The sequence below is a fragment of the Myotis davidii genome, unplaced genomic scaffold (genome assembly GCF_000327345.1).
Source record: "Myotis davidii unplaced genomic scaffold, ASM32734v1 scaffold73, whole genome shotgun sequence".
Taxonomy (NCBI): domain Eukaryota; kingdom Metazoa; phylum Chordata; class Mammalia; order Chiroptera; family Vespertilionidae; genus Myotis; species Myotis davidii.
In genome coordinates, this window is record NW_006286675.1 from 6,614,745 (window position 1) to 6,630,455 (window position 15,711).

The 15,711-nt window shown below is 37.7% G+C and overlaps 1 protein-coding gene across 8 annotated transcripts in view; it reads left to right on the forward strand.

Moving 5' to 3' along the window:
- TFDP2 (transcription factor Dp-2 (E2F dimerization partner 2)) overlaps positions 1–15,711 on the forward strand; it is a 110,433-nt gene that overhangs the window by 37,423 nt on the left and 57,299 nt on the right. For 3 of the 8 annotated variants that reach the window (XM_015560407.1, XM_015560408.1, XM_015560406.1), the window contains exon 1: positions 13,140–13,293. The exons of 4 other annotated variants lie outside the window; for them this stretch is intronic. Coding sequence is in view for 1 of the 4 variants with exons in the window: in XM_015560406.1 (XP_015415892.1) it covers positions 13,263–13,293 (31 nt within the window). In the remaining 3 variants the exon portion in view is untranslated. Of the gene's footprint in view, positions 1–13,139; positions 13,294–13,616; positions 13,695–15,711 lie in introns of those variants that run through there. One more of the 8 variants, XM_015560410.1, reaches the window with a different exon arrangement.

Below are 15,711 nucleotides of genomic sequence, written 5' to 3' on the forward strand. Positions count from 1 at the left end.
AGATTTGTTCATGTAATGCAGATACATTTTAATTAATATTTTATTAACTTTTTATTGTTTTAATATTTTAATTTGAAATAATCTCATACATGTAAAAAAACTATAAAATACTACAGCATATCATATGTGTCCTTCACCCAATTTCTTAGGCGTTAATAATTTAAACATAACCATTATACAACTAACGGAATTTGGAATATATTTTTCTTATAATCTCTTTAATGTTACTTAATCCATTTACTTTGTTTTTGTTAATCTTCACCCAAGGATATTTTTCCATTGAATTTTAGAGAGAGTGAAGGGAAAGGGAGAGACACATTGATTGGTTGCCTCTTGCACATGCTCTGATAGGGACTGGGGGGTCAAGCCAGCAACTGAGGTACATGCTCTTGACTGGAATCTAATCTGGGACCTTTCAGTCCAAGGGCTAATGCTGTATCCACTGAGAAAAACAGGCTGCAGCTTAATTCATTTACTTTTAATCTATATGTGTCTTTATATTTAAAGTGGGTTTTGTTTTTGATTCACCCTCATAATCTGTCTTTTAATTGGTGCATTTATGCCACTGATTTTCAGAGTGCTTACTGATAGAGTTAATACCATATCAGGCGGCTTCTGGGGTGGGCCTGCCTTGCCGCCGGGGACCCACCGATGGGGTCCTGGGGCGGCAGGCCTGCCCTGGATGGTGGTGCGCTGGTGGTTCGCGCTGTCCCACCCTGCCTGCAGTATGCAAATTAGCTGCCATCTTTGTTGGTGGTTAATTTGCATATCATGCTGATTAGCCAATAGGAGGCATAGCAGAGGTATGGTTAGTTACCATGTTTGTCATTATTAGATAGGATGTACTTTTTCTCTTCCTCCATCTTTTCTTCTTCATCATCATGATCATGATGAATGTTAAAGAAATACTGATGTAGGTAGATAAATGGCTAGGAATTCCAGGATTCAAAAGCTTGCTTTATCACTTTTTAGATAACTTTTGGAGGTATACCTGTTTCCTGCCTACCTTAGATAATATCTGCTTCCTTCTTGTCAACCATGAAAGAAAAAAAAAATTATGAAGCCTATTATTTTCTAAGAGCTGTGCTGGAGTATCTTTGACCTTATTTGCCACCTTGTTTTATCTCAGCATTTTCAAGGGATTAACCTCTGAAAGAAAAGTTCCATCTACTTATTATAAAAATCCTGTTGTGTTTTGAGTACTATTTGCCAGGGACCATGCTAATAAGCCTGTTATGTTTCTTATTTAATCTGCACAGCCTTCTTGCAAGAGAAGTACAATACACCCATTTTTGAAAACTAAGGCTCAAAGCAATTGAATTTCCCAAGTGGTAGAGACAATTCAAATCACATCTTTCAGATAAGAGGTCACTCTTCTTGGCACATTGCTCTGTGTGCATGTCTTTCTCAGGAAATCTTTTATTAACATGAAACATTATTGACAAGACCAGAGGAATTTAAAGAAGTAATACCTCTAAATAATCTCAATCCACCCCATTGTGCTAATTGCTTTTAATACTGTTTGTGTGCTCGCTCATTTTTCAGTTTAAGAGTGTCTCTGATAACTGATGTATTATCTCACTAATTCATGAGTTTTATCATGTGCACTTTATTATGGAGAAACTTGAATATTTCTAATTGGTTGCTACAATGCTTCGGATTAAACCCTACATCCCTTGACAGTTTCTTGATATTGTTAACCTGGTTTAGAGATTTCTTGAGAGAAAATAACACTTTTTTTTTTTTACTATGCTCTATATGCTCAATAATATCAATAAGCATATTTCTTTTTTTTAATATTTTTTATTGATTTTTTATAGAGAGGAAGGAAGAGGGATAGAGAGAGTCAGAAACATCGATGAGAGAGAAACATCGATCAGCTGCCTCCTGCACACTCCCCACTGGGGATGTGCCTGCAACCAAGGTACATGCCCTCGACCGGAATCGAACCTGGGACCCTTGAGTCCACAGTCTGACGCTCTATCCACTGAGCCAAACTGGTTAGGGCTCAATAAGCATATTTCTATCTATGTGAAATTGTATGGTTGAGAGTTAAGGGAGGCAAGAATAGATCAGAAGCTATTTCTTCCACTTATATGCTGTTCATAGGTTGAACATGTGCCAGATTATTGTAGCACCTTTTATTTTAGCCTCAGTAATTCAACTCTGGGAAGCCTGGGGTTAGCTTGTAGCCAACGAGGGAGACCCATCTCTTTTGTTGTCCCATAGTTCAAATAGGTGAAAATACACAGAGAAGCAGAGTTGCAAATAGAATCAGAAACTAGAAACATAAATTAAAATATGCCAGACCTGAGTATTTTCTGTAAGTACAGTGGGGCCTTGACTTTTAATTCGTTCCGTGATGGAGCTCATAACTCAAATTACTCGTATGTCAAATCAAAAAGTGAACGAGTGAGACACGTGATGCTGGGCTGATGTTGTGGCATTCACTGTGACATTCGCTGTGCCAACTAGCGATGGGGTATCTGAAGCTGGCTCGTAACCCGAATTTTAGCTCGCAATTCAAAGCAAAAAAATCAGCGAGAGACGGCTCGTATCTCGAAAAACTCGTTAGTTGGGACACTCGTAAGTCAAGGCCCCACTGTAAAAGTAAAACAGATCCTTGAGAATTAATAGCGGGGGCAGGCAGGAAAAAAGTAGACTTTCTACCCATCTTTACTGCATCCCGCAGTTTAAGGAAGCCGACTCTTTGCCAACCAGAAACTTGGCAGCTACCTGCTGTGATGTTGCAACTGCTATCTGCAGCACCCAGGGCTCTTTTACTCCCTCCCACATCTCTTATCAGTACCTCTCTGCTTCCCTTGGTGACCACATTTCTGTAAAGGCAGGGGCGGGAGTGGACTTGTTATGGTGCACTTTCAGATGTGAAAGGAATAGTAGTAGGAAGGGGCAGAGAGAAGAAAATTCGGGGGTGTGGTATGCATTTTTTCAGGCTCTAATTCAAATGAACACATAAGTGACTCTTTTTAGTATGGAAATTTTCATATATTTGTAAGAGTAAAGAGAACAGTTTAATAATTCCCTCATACCAGTCACCAGCTGAAACACCTCTTTTTTTTTTTTTTTTTTTGAAACACCTCTTGGTTTGGCCCTACTCTTAATTAGGGAAAACTGTGTTCTGTTCACAGTGTCCAGGATTAAATAACAGATCACATACATCATACAATGAGACAGTGGGATCAGGAGAGTCTTCTTTAGTAAATCAGGGGATTCTTTTTTTTAAAAAATATATTTTATTGAATTTTTTTTACAGAGAGAAAGGGAGAGGGATAGAGAGTTAGAAACATCAGTGAGAGAGAAACATTGATCAGCTGCCTCCTGCACACCTCCTACTGGGGATGTGCCCACAACCAAGGTACACGCCCTTGACTGGAATCGAACCCGGGACCCTTGAGTCCACAGGCCTACGCTCTATCCACTGAACCAAACCAGTTAGGGAGAAAATCAGAGGATTCTTAATCTGGAATCCACAAATTGACTTCAAGCCATGATAGACTGAATTGCTAAGCAAAATTCTAAGTTCTGGAGAAAGAGTATATAATTTTAATGGGATCCCAACAAGATCCTTAATCTCCAAAAAAAATAGGAACCATAATATTATATGACTGCTCAACACCAGAAATTTGACTAAGAGTTGTATGAATCTATCTTTTCTCCAATTTAAGGACTAAGAGTTAAAGTCAAACAATACCAAGGTGGACAGTTAAGGGGAGAGGCCAACTAGAATTTTAAAATGTTTTTCTTAGCAAACAACAAACCTGGATAACTTTTTCAATTTTCAAATAATGGACAGTATTTTTTTAAAGCCATCATGGGCTTATTAAGAAATTCTGCAAAATAAAAGAAAATCTCATTCTTAAGGTACAGAGGGAAATCATATTTAAAAAATATTGAGAAAGGAAACAAGATACTATTAGATGGTGTTTGCTTTCTTATTGAAATTATTTAGTGAATCTAAAATAGTACGGAAGAGACAACAGATTGACACAGAAGGGAACCAACTGAGATACCAGCAAAGATTATAGTAATAATAGCTAAATACTTATTGAGAACCAGATACTGTATTAAAACCTTTCATTAATTAGTTAATTAAATCTAATTAAATGATTATCTCCAAGAAAGTTAAAGTAAATAGGTTAACTCACTTCCCCAAAATCATATAATTAGTAAGAGGTGGATCCCAGATTTGAATCCAGGTAGAGTGACTCCAGGGCTCTCTACTTAGGGGACATAGGATGATTACAAAGGATCTTGAATCATTAATGCCTTCAAGACTCCTCAAAACCCATAAACATTAAAATTTAAGGTACTATTAAAATCCACAATGTAGGAGTCAGAAGAAACACACGTCATTGATGTAGAAAAGCAGTTGAAGTTCTTACAAAATACAGCAGTGGTAAAGGATAAAGAAGATGAAAATGGTAGGTACAGAGACTAAAGACTCAATATGTAGATAAACACTATTCCTGGAAAAAGGAGAATATTAAATAGAAGAGAAGCAATAATCAAAGGCAAAATGGAAGACATCCTTGAGGTTAAGGAAGACATAAGTTTATAGTTTAAAGGATTTCACTGATATATAGAGAATATTGGATATAGAAGGTTGAAATTTTTGAGAATTAAAAGATATACTATAGCCCAGCCCGTGTGACTCTGTGGATGAGCCTTAACCTATGAACCAGGTGGTCAGGTTTTCATTCCAGTTAGGGCACATGCCCGGGTTGCAGGCTTGATCCCCATAGGGGGTGTGCAGGAGGCAGCCGATGAATGATTCTCTCTCATCATTGATGTTTCTATCTCTTTCCTTCTCCCTTACTCTCTGAAATCAATTAAAAAAATATTTTTTAAATGATTTTTTTAAAAAGTAGACCTACACAAATATAGTCAACTGATCTTTGACAAAGAATGGCAGTTCAATGAAGAAAGGAGAGTCTTTTTAACAAATGAGACTGGAAGGAACAGTTGAAGTCCACATACAAAATAGTGAACCTAGAGACGGCCCTTAAACCTTAAAATGGATCCTAGATATAAACGTGAAACAAAAAGATAAAACTTCTAGGCGAAAAAGTAGAAAATCTAGGTGACCTTGGCTTTGGCAATGACTCTTTAGCTACAACAGCAAAACACATATCTGATAAAGGACTTTGTGAAGTTAGCCAACTGCAAAGTTAGCTGTGTACAAAGGCTGCCTGTACTAGCTTAAGGGTCTTCAAAACCATCTTTAGGTTTGATAATTCTCTACGGACTCACAGAATTCATTGAAAACTGTCATACTCACAGTTACAGTTCACTTCAGTTGAAGGATACAGACTTAAATAAACCAGTCACGGGAAAAGGCACACAGAGCAATCTAGAAAAGTACTAAATGTGGAGCTTCTAGTTGCTCTTTTCTCATGGAGTCAGGTACAGCTTTGCTTTCCCAGTACCGATGCTTGACAGCGTGCACAGAGCAATGCCAGCCAGAGAAGCTTGCTTGAGCTTTGGTGTCCAGTCTTCCCTGCGGTTCAGTCAGGTTAACCTGACCTGGTACTCTTGTAGCTGATTTGTTTCCAATCCCTCAGGAGGTCGAGCTGATACCACGTGACTCAAATGCTCCCACCCTGAATCTCATTGTAGGTGTGACTCAAAGCCTCCACCCTGAATCACATTGTTACTATCTGGCTCGCCCAATGCCCCCAGTTAAAATAAACAAAGACACTTTTTTTTATCAGCATTCCAGGGGTTTAGAGATAAACTCCCAGGAGCTAAGGGCAAAAGTCAGACCTTTCTTTGGATAAAATTAAATTACTCAACTACCTAAATTTGTATCAATATATATAAAAAGAACCCATGCAGTAGGCAAAAGACCTAAACAGACATCTCACCAAAGAATATATACAGAAGGCAAATAAACATATGAAAGATAAACTCACTATCATTTGTCATTAGGGAATTGCAAATTAAAACAATGAAATAGCACTAACACCTTTTAGAATGGCTAAAATCTTAAAAAGTTGACAGTAACAAACAGCTGGCTGCCATACAGAGCATCAGACTCATTCACTGGTGGTGGGAATGCAAAATGGTGCAGGCACTTTGGAAGACAGTTTGGTAGTTTCTTGTAAAGTCAAACAGTCTTCTAAAAGAAGTGTAAACTTTATATATGTGGTTAATCTCCTATATATAACCAATTTCCTATCTCTGCCACCCCCTAAGTGAACACTCTGCTCAAATTACTTCAACTCCCACACGCGGTACCTTATAAAGAATGTCTCTCAAGCTTTTCTAGAACATTTACAGAAGGTAACCATAATAGAAAACAGGAAAATTTCAATATTGTCCGTAAAGCAGAAATTTGAGAGGTCCTTATATCTGACCACATTGCAATAAAATATGAAATTAATGCTAAAAGTATGCCTGTCACTCCTTTCCCCAAATAGCTATTAAGTCAAAGCAGAAACTTCAACTGCAATGACTTAAAAATAACAAGAGCCCTGACCGGTTTGGCTCAGTGGATAGAGCGTCGCCCTGCGGACTGAGGGGTCCCAGGTTCGATTCCGGTCAAGGGCATGTACCTGGGTTGCGGGCACATCCCTAGCAGGGAGTGTGCAGGAGGCAGCTGATCAATGTTTCTCTCTCATCGATGTTTCTAACTCTCTATCCTTCTCCCTTCCTCTCTGTAAAAAATCAATAAAATATATTTTAAAAAAAACAAACAAGAAATTATTACACACACACACACACACATATGGGATGCAGTCAGAATTGTGTAGATGCTTTATTATTTTAAAATGGAACTAAACACGCAGTGAACTCACCTCCCAGATTTAGGCAAAGTTAGAAGAGGGATATAATAAAAATAAAAACAAAATTGAATAAAGCCAGAAGATAGAAATATGGTAAAACTGAAAGAGCTGATAGATTGATTGTAATAAACAAAATCTAGGAAGTAATTTAGCAAAATGTTGGAAATATTAGCAACATTAGAGGAATATTAGAGAATTTTTGAAAATGATCAGATTATAGCAGTTAAGTTTGAAAATATTGCTGAAATAAATTATTTGGCCCTGACCGGTTTGGCTTAGTGGATAGAGTGTTGGCCTGCGCACTCAAAGGTCCCAGGTTCAATTCCGGTCAAGGGCATGTAGCTTGGTTGCGGGCACATCCCCAGTGGGGAGTGTGCAGGAGGCGGCTGATCGATGGTTCTCTCTCATCGATGTTTCTAACTCTATCCCTCTCCCTTCCTCTCTGTAAAAAATCAATAAAATATATTAAAAAAATTATTTTGGGGGAAATATATATTACTGAGATTGATTGTTTTTAAGTAGAAAACTTAAAAAGTCTGTTATGTTGGAAGAAATAGAAAATGTCCAAAATATCACTTTAAAAGAGATTGTACAGTTTTATAGGCAAGCTTTTTCCTTTTTCTATGAATAGATAATCCAGGCAATAAAACACTCTGAGTATAAAACTAGAGGCTTCCAGTACATGGAGCAAAACTGATTTAACTAGATAATAAAAATCAACAGTACAGAAAGTTATCAATCAGTCTCACACTATAGAAGCAAAAACCTAAGTATTAGCAATAAAATTAACATACTAAGAGAACTATATACTTTGAACCAAGTAGCATTTGTCTCAAGAAAGTAAAGATGGTTGACTTAATATCAAGAAATTAACAATAATATGTCTACATAGGTAGGTCAAAGAACCATATTTTTGTCTGAAATACTTTTCATGTTATATTTATATATTTTTAATCCTCACCCAATAATTTGTTTTTACTGATTTTAGAGAGAGAGAGACACACACACATCAATGTGAGAGAAACAGATCGGCTGCCTCCCATATACTCCCAAACCAGCCAATGAATGTCTTCCTGGTATTTTAAGGCCTAGGATAAGAGAGAAGATCAATGAAATCTGTAAGACATAAAACTAATGACACACCAATGGCTATGTTTTCCATTATGTGAAGAATGCTGAATGATAGTGAGAGAGAATGATGCTGATATGAGAGAAACTCAGAGGCAACAGACAGACACAGTCCTGTCAACCTTAGAGTTCCTGAGACCTAGCTGCATCCCTGACCCTCCTACTTTAGTTATCTAACCCTTTCCTGTTTTTAAATTTTTGTTACAGTTGACACAATATAATATTAGTTTCAGATGTACACCCCCGTGACTAGACATTATATAACTTACTAAGTGATCATCCTGATAAATCTCATAGCCTTCTGACCCCATACATATGCTATTAGAATATTGACTATATCCCCTCTGCTGTGCTTCACATCCCCATGACTGTTCTGCAGCTACCAATTTGTACTTCTTAATCCCTTTAACTTTTCACCCATCCTTCACCCATCCCCCCACCCACCCTCCCATCTGGTAACTGTCAGAATGTTCTCTAGGAGTCTTTTGGTTCTGCTTGTTCATTTATTTTATTATTTAGATTCAATTATTGATAGATATGTATTGCAATTTTATTCATATTTTGTTTTTTTTTCTTCTTGTCTGGAAAGCTCTTTATATGTTCTTTGATTCTAAGTGATAACTTTGTTGGATAGAATAACCTTGCTTTTATCACTTTGAATATTTCTTGCCAGTCCCTTCTGGCCTGCAAAGTTTGTGTTGAGAAATCAGCTGACCGTTTTATGGGAGCTCCCTTGTAGGAGACTAACTGCTTTTTTCTTGCTGTTTCTAAGATTCTCTCTTTGTCTTTAACCTTTTGGATTTGTAATTATGATGTGTCTTGGTGTGGGCCTGCCTTCTGACCCCATACATATGCTATTAGAATATTGACTATATCCCCTCTGCTGTGCTTCACATCCCCATGACTGTTCTGCAGCTACCAATTTGTACTTCTTAATCCCTTTAACTTTATCTTGTTTGGGACTCTGAGCTTCCTGGACTTGTATATCTATTACCTTTACCATGTTAGGGAAATTTTCTGTCATTATTCTTTCAAATAGGTTTTCAATTTCTTATTCTCCCTCTTCTCCTTCTGGCACCCCATGATGTGATTGCTGGTACATTTGAATTTGTCCCAGAGGCTCCTTACCTTATCCTCATTTTTTTTTAAATTCTTTTTTCTTGTTGCTGTTCTGATTGGGTATTTTTTTGCTTCCTTATATTCCAAATCGCTGATTTGATTTTAGGCTTCATCTATTCTGTTGATTCCTTGTAATGCATTCTTCATTTCAGTTAGTGTATTCTTTCTTTATTCTGACTGGTTCTTTTTTCTTTTTTTTTTGACATGTTTTTTATTGATTTTAGAGAGAAAGGAAGGGAGAAGGAGAGAAAGATAGAAACATGGATCAGCTGCTTCCTGCAGGCCCCTCACTGAGGATCAAGCCTGCAACCCTGGCATGTTACCTGCCCAGGAATCGAATCAGTTACCTCTTGGTGCATGGGACGATGCTCAATCCACTGAGCCACACCAGCGGGCCAGTGACTTGTTCTTTTTTATGGTTTCCTAGCCCTTTCCTGCATTCTGTGAGCCAACTAATTTCCTTTCAAGTCAAAGTAGTTGAGTTGAATTTCTATCCCTTATAACTAAATTAATACCTGAATTTGGATGAAGCATTCTGACTCCAATGTTCTTTCTTTCTCTAATGTACCATATTCCTTCTCTAAAGCAGTTATTGTCTCCAGTGGTCAGCAAACTCATTAGTCAACAAAGTCAAATATCAACAGTACAATGATTGAAATTTCTTTTGAGAGCCAAATTTTTTAAACTTAAACTATATAGGTAGGTACATTGTTATTAACTTAATTAGGGTACTCCTAAGGCTTAGGAAGAGCCACACTCAAGGGGCCAAAGAGCCGCATGTGGCTCGCGAGTCGCAGTTTGCCGACCACGGGTCTAGACCAGAGCTGTTTAATGGAACTTTCTGCAATGATGGAAATGTTTTGTATCTGCAGTGTCTAATACAGTAACTGTTAGCCATGTGTGGCTCTTGAGGTCTTAACATGTGTCTAGTGCAATTGGGAAATTAAAATTCTAATTTAACTTTAATCAGTTTAAATTTAAATACCCACCTGTGGCTAAGGCTACCAATATTTTTGATACTGTACCTCTAGACATTGTGAGGACAGTAGAAGTTGTATCTCTTATTTCTTTTGGTTTTTTTTAATCAGGGAAGTGGTGTGTGTTTAGGGAAACAAACAAGATTAGACATTTTACTTGAAAATGTGAATATGTATAGGAAATCACATGACTAATTTCCATTCCTTCCATAATATGGATGTGGTAGATATTTTAGCAGAAATGGGACAAAAAAAACTATTATTGTGCTATCGTAGTGTCATTTCTGTCTATAGAACATAAATGTATTTGTAAAATGTAGTTAATATTTGATCAGGTTGCCAAGGAACATAGCAAACTCTAGTCCAAATAAATTAGCATATAAATCTGGGGGAGAGACTGTCTAGCTAGCTCCCTTTGGTGTTTTTCAGCTAATCAGTCTTTGTAAATAATATTTTGCTTAAGTGGATTTTCTGCATAAGATTAAAGAAATGTTATTTGAGAGGATCTACATAAGGTGTGTTTTATTTCCGCACAGTGTGTCATTCACTTGTGGGGAATAAGTCTAAAAGACACAGGAGGTAGTGATTATGCTGCCGGGCAAGAAAGGCTTGGGAATAGAGTGAAGGGCAGACCTGGGACTAGGGAAAGGGTACTGGCAAGAAAGGCAAACAGGGAGAAGGAAATCTATGAAAGACTAGAGATAGGCTTAAGGCCAGATCCATGGAGCAGGTCAGTTTGTCTAGCTCAGTGCCTGGTGCTCAGTAAGTGTTTGTTGAAGGAAAGAATGAATGATAGCTAGGGAAAAGAAGAATTGCTCTTGCAGGAACTATGGAATCCTACTTTGGTCCCACCTTATTTTGTCTGTACTTGATCTCAGCCATCACATGTATTCTTGACCTTGAGTTGCTGTTTGGTTTATTGTTAGAACATATACTAAATGTGGGAAGAGATCAACCGAAGAACTTATATGCATATATGCATAACCCATGACACAGACAGTAGTGGGGTGAAGGCCTGGGAGGGGATGGGAGTGGGGAGAAGAGGGGTCAAGGGGGAAAGAAAGAAAGGGGACATCTGTAATATTTTCAACAATAAAGATAAATTTAAACAAAAAGAAGGAAAAAATAAAACAAGTGCCTGATTGGGGGCGGTGGGGGGAAGAATGGAACAGAGTAGGTATCTAGCCCCTGGATATCCTGGCCTTGGGTAGCATGGTGAGCACTTCTGGCTGATCTGATAAGTTAGAGGCAAGTGCTTATTTTCTGTGTGGTTTCTAGAAGGCAATCAAGATGACCAGAAGCAAGGTGGAAAGTTAAACATTTTTCGTATGAGTATGTAAATGGATGTAAACGTAAGATTTTTAAAAATATATATTTTATTGATTTTTTACAGCGAGGAAGGGAGAGGGATAGAGAGTTAGAAACATCGATGAGAGAGGAACATCGATCAGCTGCCTCCTGCACACCCCCCACTGGGGATATGCCCACAACCAAGGTACATACATGCCCTTGACTGGAATCGAACCTGGGACCCTTCAGTCCACAGGCCGACGCTCTATCCACTAAGCCAAACCAGTCAGAGCAACATGTAAGATTTTAATACATGAAACTGATTCGGTGCTGTATAAAAAATGGTTAGGCATGCATCATCTTTTTTTATTCAAATGTCCTCTAAAATCTGATAGCCCATAAAAACTTAGTGTATAGAAAATTTTAACCAATTCCTTTACTCACATCTTTTTTTTAAAATATATTTTATTGATTTTTTACAGAGAGGAAGGGAGAGAGATAGAGAGTTGGAAACATCGATGAGAGAGAAACATGGACCAGCTGCCTCCTGCACACCTCCCACTGGGGATGTGCCCGCAACCCAGGTACATGCCCTTAACCGGAATCGACCATGGGACCTTTCAGTCCGCAGGCCGACACTCTATCCACTGAGCCAAACCGGTTTTGGCCTTTACTCACATCTTATAGTGATTTTATATCTGATAGTGAAAGCAGATTTTAGAATCTGAAAAAATACAAAGCTTATATAGGTTGTATTTTCAATTTTAAGTGAATATATATATATTTATATTTGTAACCCAGTTTAATTTGCACCCTTATGTGGTATCATTCTCTATCGATATGTAAGAGTAACTTGTACGTAGTCTGTTTGCAAAGAAAAGTTTGACTAAGAAAAGCCTCTCTTTGATCTGTTTCATTGAATATATGTTTGAGTGTCTAACAGGCACTGTTTTAAACCCTGGGAATAGGACCCTGAACTAAGCACAATCCTCCCTCTGTTGGCGAGGCGCATGGTCAGAGGGCATCATTCAGATGAAGTGGTAACTAAGTGAATAAGCAGAGGTGCCTCACTCATCTCGGAGAGGTGCACAAGGGAGCTCGGATAGAAACTGATAAACTCCCTGAAGGCAGGGTCTTTGTTTGGGTTTGTCTGTTGTGTTCACTGCTTTATCCCCAGAGCCCAGAATAGTGGTTGGCTCATAATAGACATTCAATAAACATATATTGTTGATTGAAGAGTTTATTGTTTTGAATTTGTATAATCATAGACATGTACGTTAGTGAATAATTTTTACATTTAGGTAGTTGAAATTTTTATAGTCTCAGTTACCTTATTTTTATGTTTCTTACCTACGTTTTGTTTCTCCTTGTGCCCAGAAATCCGGAAGCAGGAAAAATTTATTAATATTAATAATTTGTCCTATGGTAACCTGACATGGCAAAGGATAGATTTTGAAAGCACCTTCAGAGGTCATCTTTTGTTCGGTTTCCTGCCCAGGAAAAACTGAGTAAAATAGTTAGGTCTGTATCTTTACTCATAAATAACTAGGACAACATAATTGGGTTCTCTCTTGAGAAAATGGAGAAAGGTACTTAACCCTAGATATAAAGGTACTAACCTGAAAACGTAGAACTTCTAACTATGTGGAAAAGTGAAAAAAAAAACCAAGCCCAACTAAGCTGCTCTTTGTTGATATCAGAAATGGGCCTGTCATTCATTTTGGCATTGAAGCATAGCCTCCTATCTCGGGGGGCAGGACCAGGACTTTTTTTTCCTCCCTGAAGAGCTGGACAGTTATTACAGGTTGAAAAGCCCAGACCAATTTTTCAAGAGTTTGGCTTTTTTTTTTCTTTCTGAAACTCATGGTGTTTTTGCTCTGCTTTCAAGATGCGTTAAGGTCTCCTGCGTTTTGACTGCTTTGGAGCCAGCCAGTATCCTGACATGTACAATTCGAATTATGCAGGTTTCATGAGTAAGTTTAATCTTATTTTTTAGCTAGTTAAAATTCAAGTGCTTTTTAGAAAAACGGAGTTAGGCATTTTATTTCACTACTTTTATTTTAGGTATAATTTAATCAACCTTTACTTTAAAAAAGCAAGATTTTACATTAAAATGTCCCTTTTGTCTCTAAGAGCTGCACTTTCAGTTTCTTTTGAAGTGTTGTTTTGTATTAGATGATATTCATAGGTCTCCTGAAAGACAGTTAACTCACCAGTTTTCTTGAGCATCTTTTTAGTTTTACTCAGTATTTTAAATTGAGCTTCCTGTGCTCGATTGCTTATGTCTGACACAGTCTCAAGTTTCCAGTGAATGGTAACAAAGACTGTAGAGTGTTGTGGGTACTGCAGTGAGAGGCATGCTTCTTTAGACCAGGTAAGAGAGATCATTTTGTTTCTTACTGCTGGGTGAGTTTTTACAGCGCTTATTTTATATAGTTTCAACTGCAGCAAAATTACATTGATAAGTAGCCAAGAGCACGCTGAATTCAAGACGTCCTTGCTTGTTGCAGACAGGAAAACTAGAGTATGGGGGTTGGGATTGGGGGGAAGGGTAGAGTAAGCTTAGTTTATCACTCAGTTACTTATATAAATCAATTAAAATGAGAAAATAATTCCGGAGCTCAGTTTTCTTCATCCAGGAACTAAGGAAGCAGTTGAGGAAATGCATAATTTTAAAGGTACTTCATGGTTAATTGCTTGTGAATGCAATTCAAATGATAGTTTTTACTTTCATTTCTTTCCAGTAGTTAATAAAATAAGCTTTGCCCGCAACTATGCACTTTTTTCATTTATGAAAACTTTTAAATTGTCAACAGTAAAATATGCTTCCTCAGGATCCTTGGAATAAACCTGACACTTAAAAAAACATTTCAGCTTCTATGGCTGTTTCATTTCTTTTTTCCCCCCAGTACATTTTTCTTAAAAAGTATTTGTGCTTTGAAAATGTCAGCTGTATTCTAATGAAGCTTGGGCATTGTTTGCACATAAAGGGGCCGGTGCATTCCACAGCTTTATGGTTTATTATGAGGCACAGTGTGAGAGTGTGGGTGGCACCATTTGCTGTCTGCCTCTTGGGGTAGTGACTGCCATTATGTTAGTGTTGGATTGGCAAAGAATATATAACATGCAAGATCCTATGTGAATCTGCATACTGTGAAGAAAATCTTAACCCTAAACAATACCGAGTGAGCCTGGAATGTGTGACAACTTGATTGAGTTGGTCACTTCAAGAATACTCTTGAAGTCTGCGTTTGAGTTACAATTAATATCCTACCAGTCACATCTCTTGTTTTTGGATATATATAACATTTACTCATTCTTTGAACTTTAATAAGGAAATCAATGTTTCTAAGTAAACTATGACATTTTAAGTAGATGCAGTAAAATGTTAAATAATACATTTATTTGGAAAAAAGTTTTAAGCAACTTAGTGTGGGTGGGGAGAGGGAATGAGAGAGGGAGAGGAGGTCAGGCAGAGAGCCTTTCTTTCAGTTAGGAAAGCTCTGTGAAGAAAAAAAGCAACAGATGTTTCTTCTGTTACAATTGAGGCTGTTTCATTCAAAATTCACAGTAGCTGAAATGGGGAGGGGAGGTCATAAATCTGACTTAATCAGCGAATAAATAAAACTTAGTTATTTAAATTTATTCTTTTATATTCAGGATTTGAGAATCAGTATAGGGTAACATTCTGAGTAACACCTTCTGGAGAGGCTTCTTAAAATCTTAAACATTTATGTGTAATGGAAATGTGAGAAAGTTAATTTTAGTGCATAAAAAGGTCATTAACTCATGTTAGGGAAAATCAATATAAAATATGTAAGGAATACTGCAGTTGCAACAGTTTGGAATTGCACAGTAGGTACTAAGGCTCAAAATGAAATTGCAGTATGAAACATCATTCGAGTATAGTGGTAGATCATTTTATCAATAAGAAGCATGAGACTTATTCCAGAAAGTCTTTGAATCTTCTTTGTGGGAGAAATATTTTAAGTTTATTTGAAATGATGTGTTCCAGTTTGCCTCTAAAAAGAAAGACCATGAGCTTAGATTTGGTTGCTAATGGAAAGAGGGGAAGAGGGAACTGTTTATCTGCTCAAAGAGTGGGAAAGGAGAACTTGAAAGCCGTGTGCATGCCAGGAGAGCTGTAAAGAAATCTACTTGATTTGTGGGATAAATAATAAGTCACATAAAAACCTTTACTTTTGCCGAACCGGTTTGGCTCAGTGGATAGAGTGTCGGCCTGCGGACTCAAGGGTCCCAGGTTCGATTCCGGTCAAGGGCATGTACCTTGGTTGCGAGCACATCCCCAGTGGGGGGTGTGCAGGAGGCAGCTGATCGATCTCTCTTGTCGATGTTTCTAACTCTCTGTCCCTCTCCCGTCTTCTCTGTAA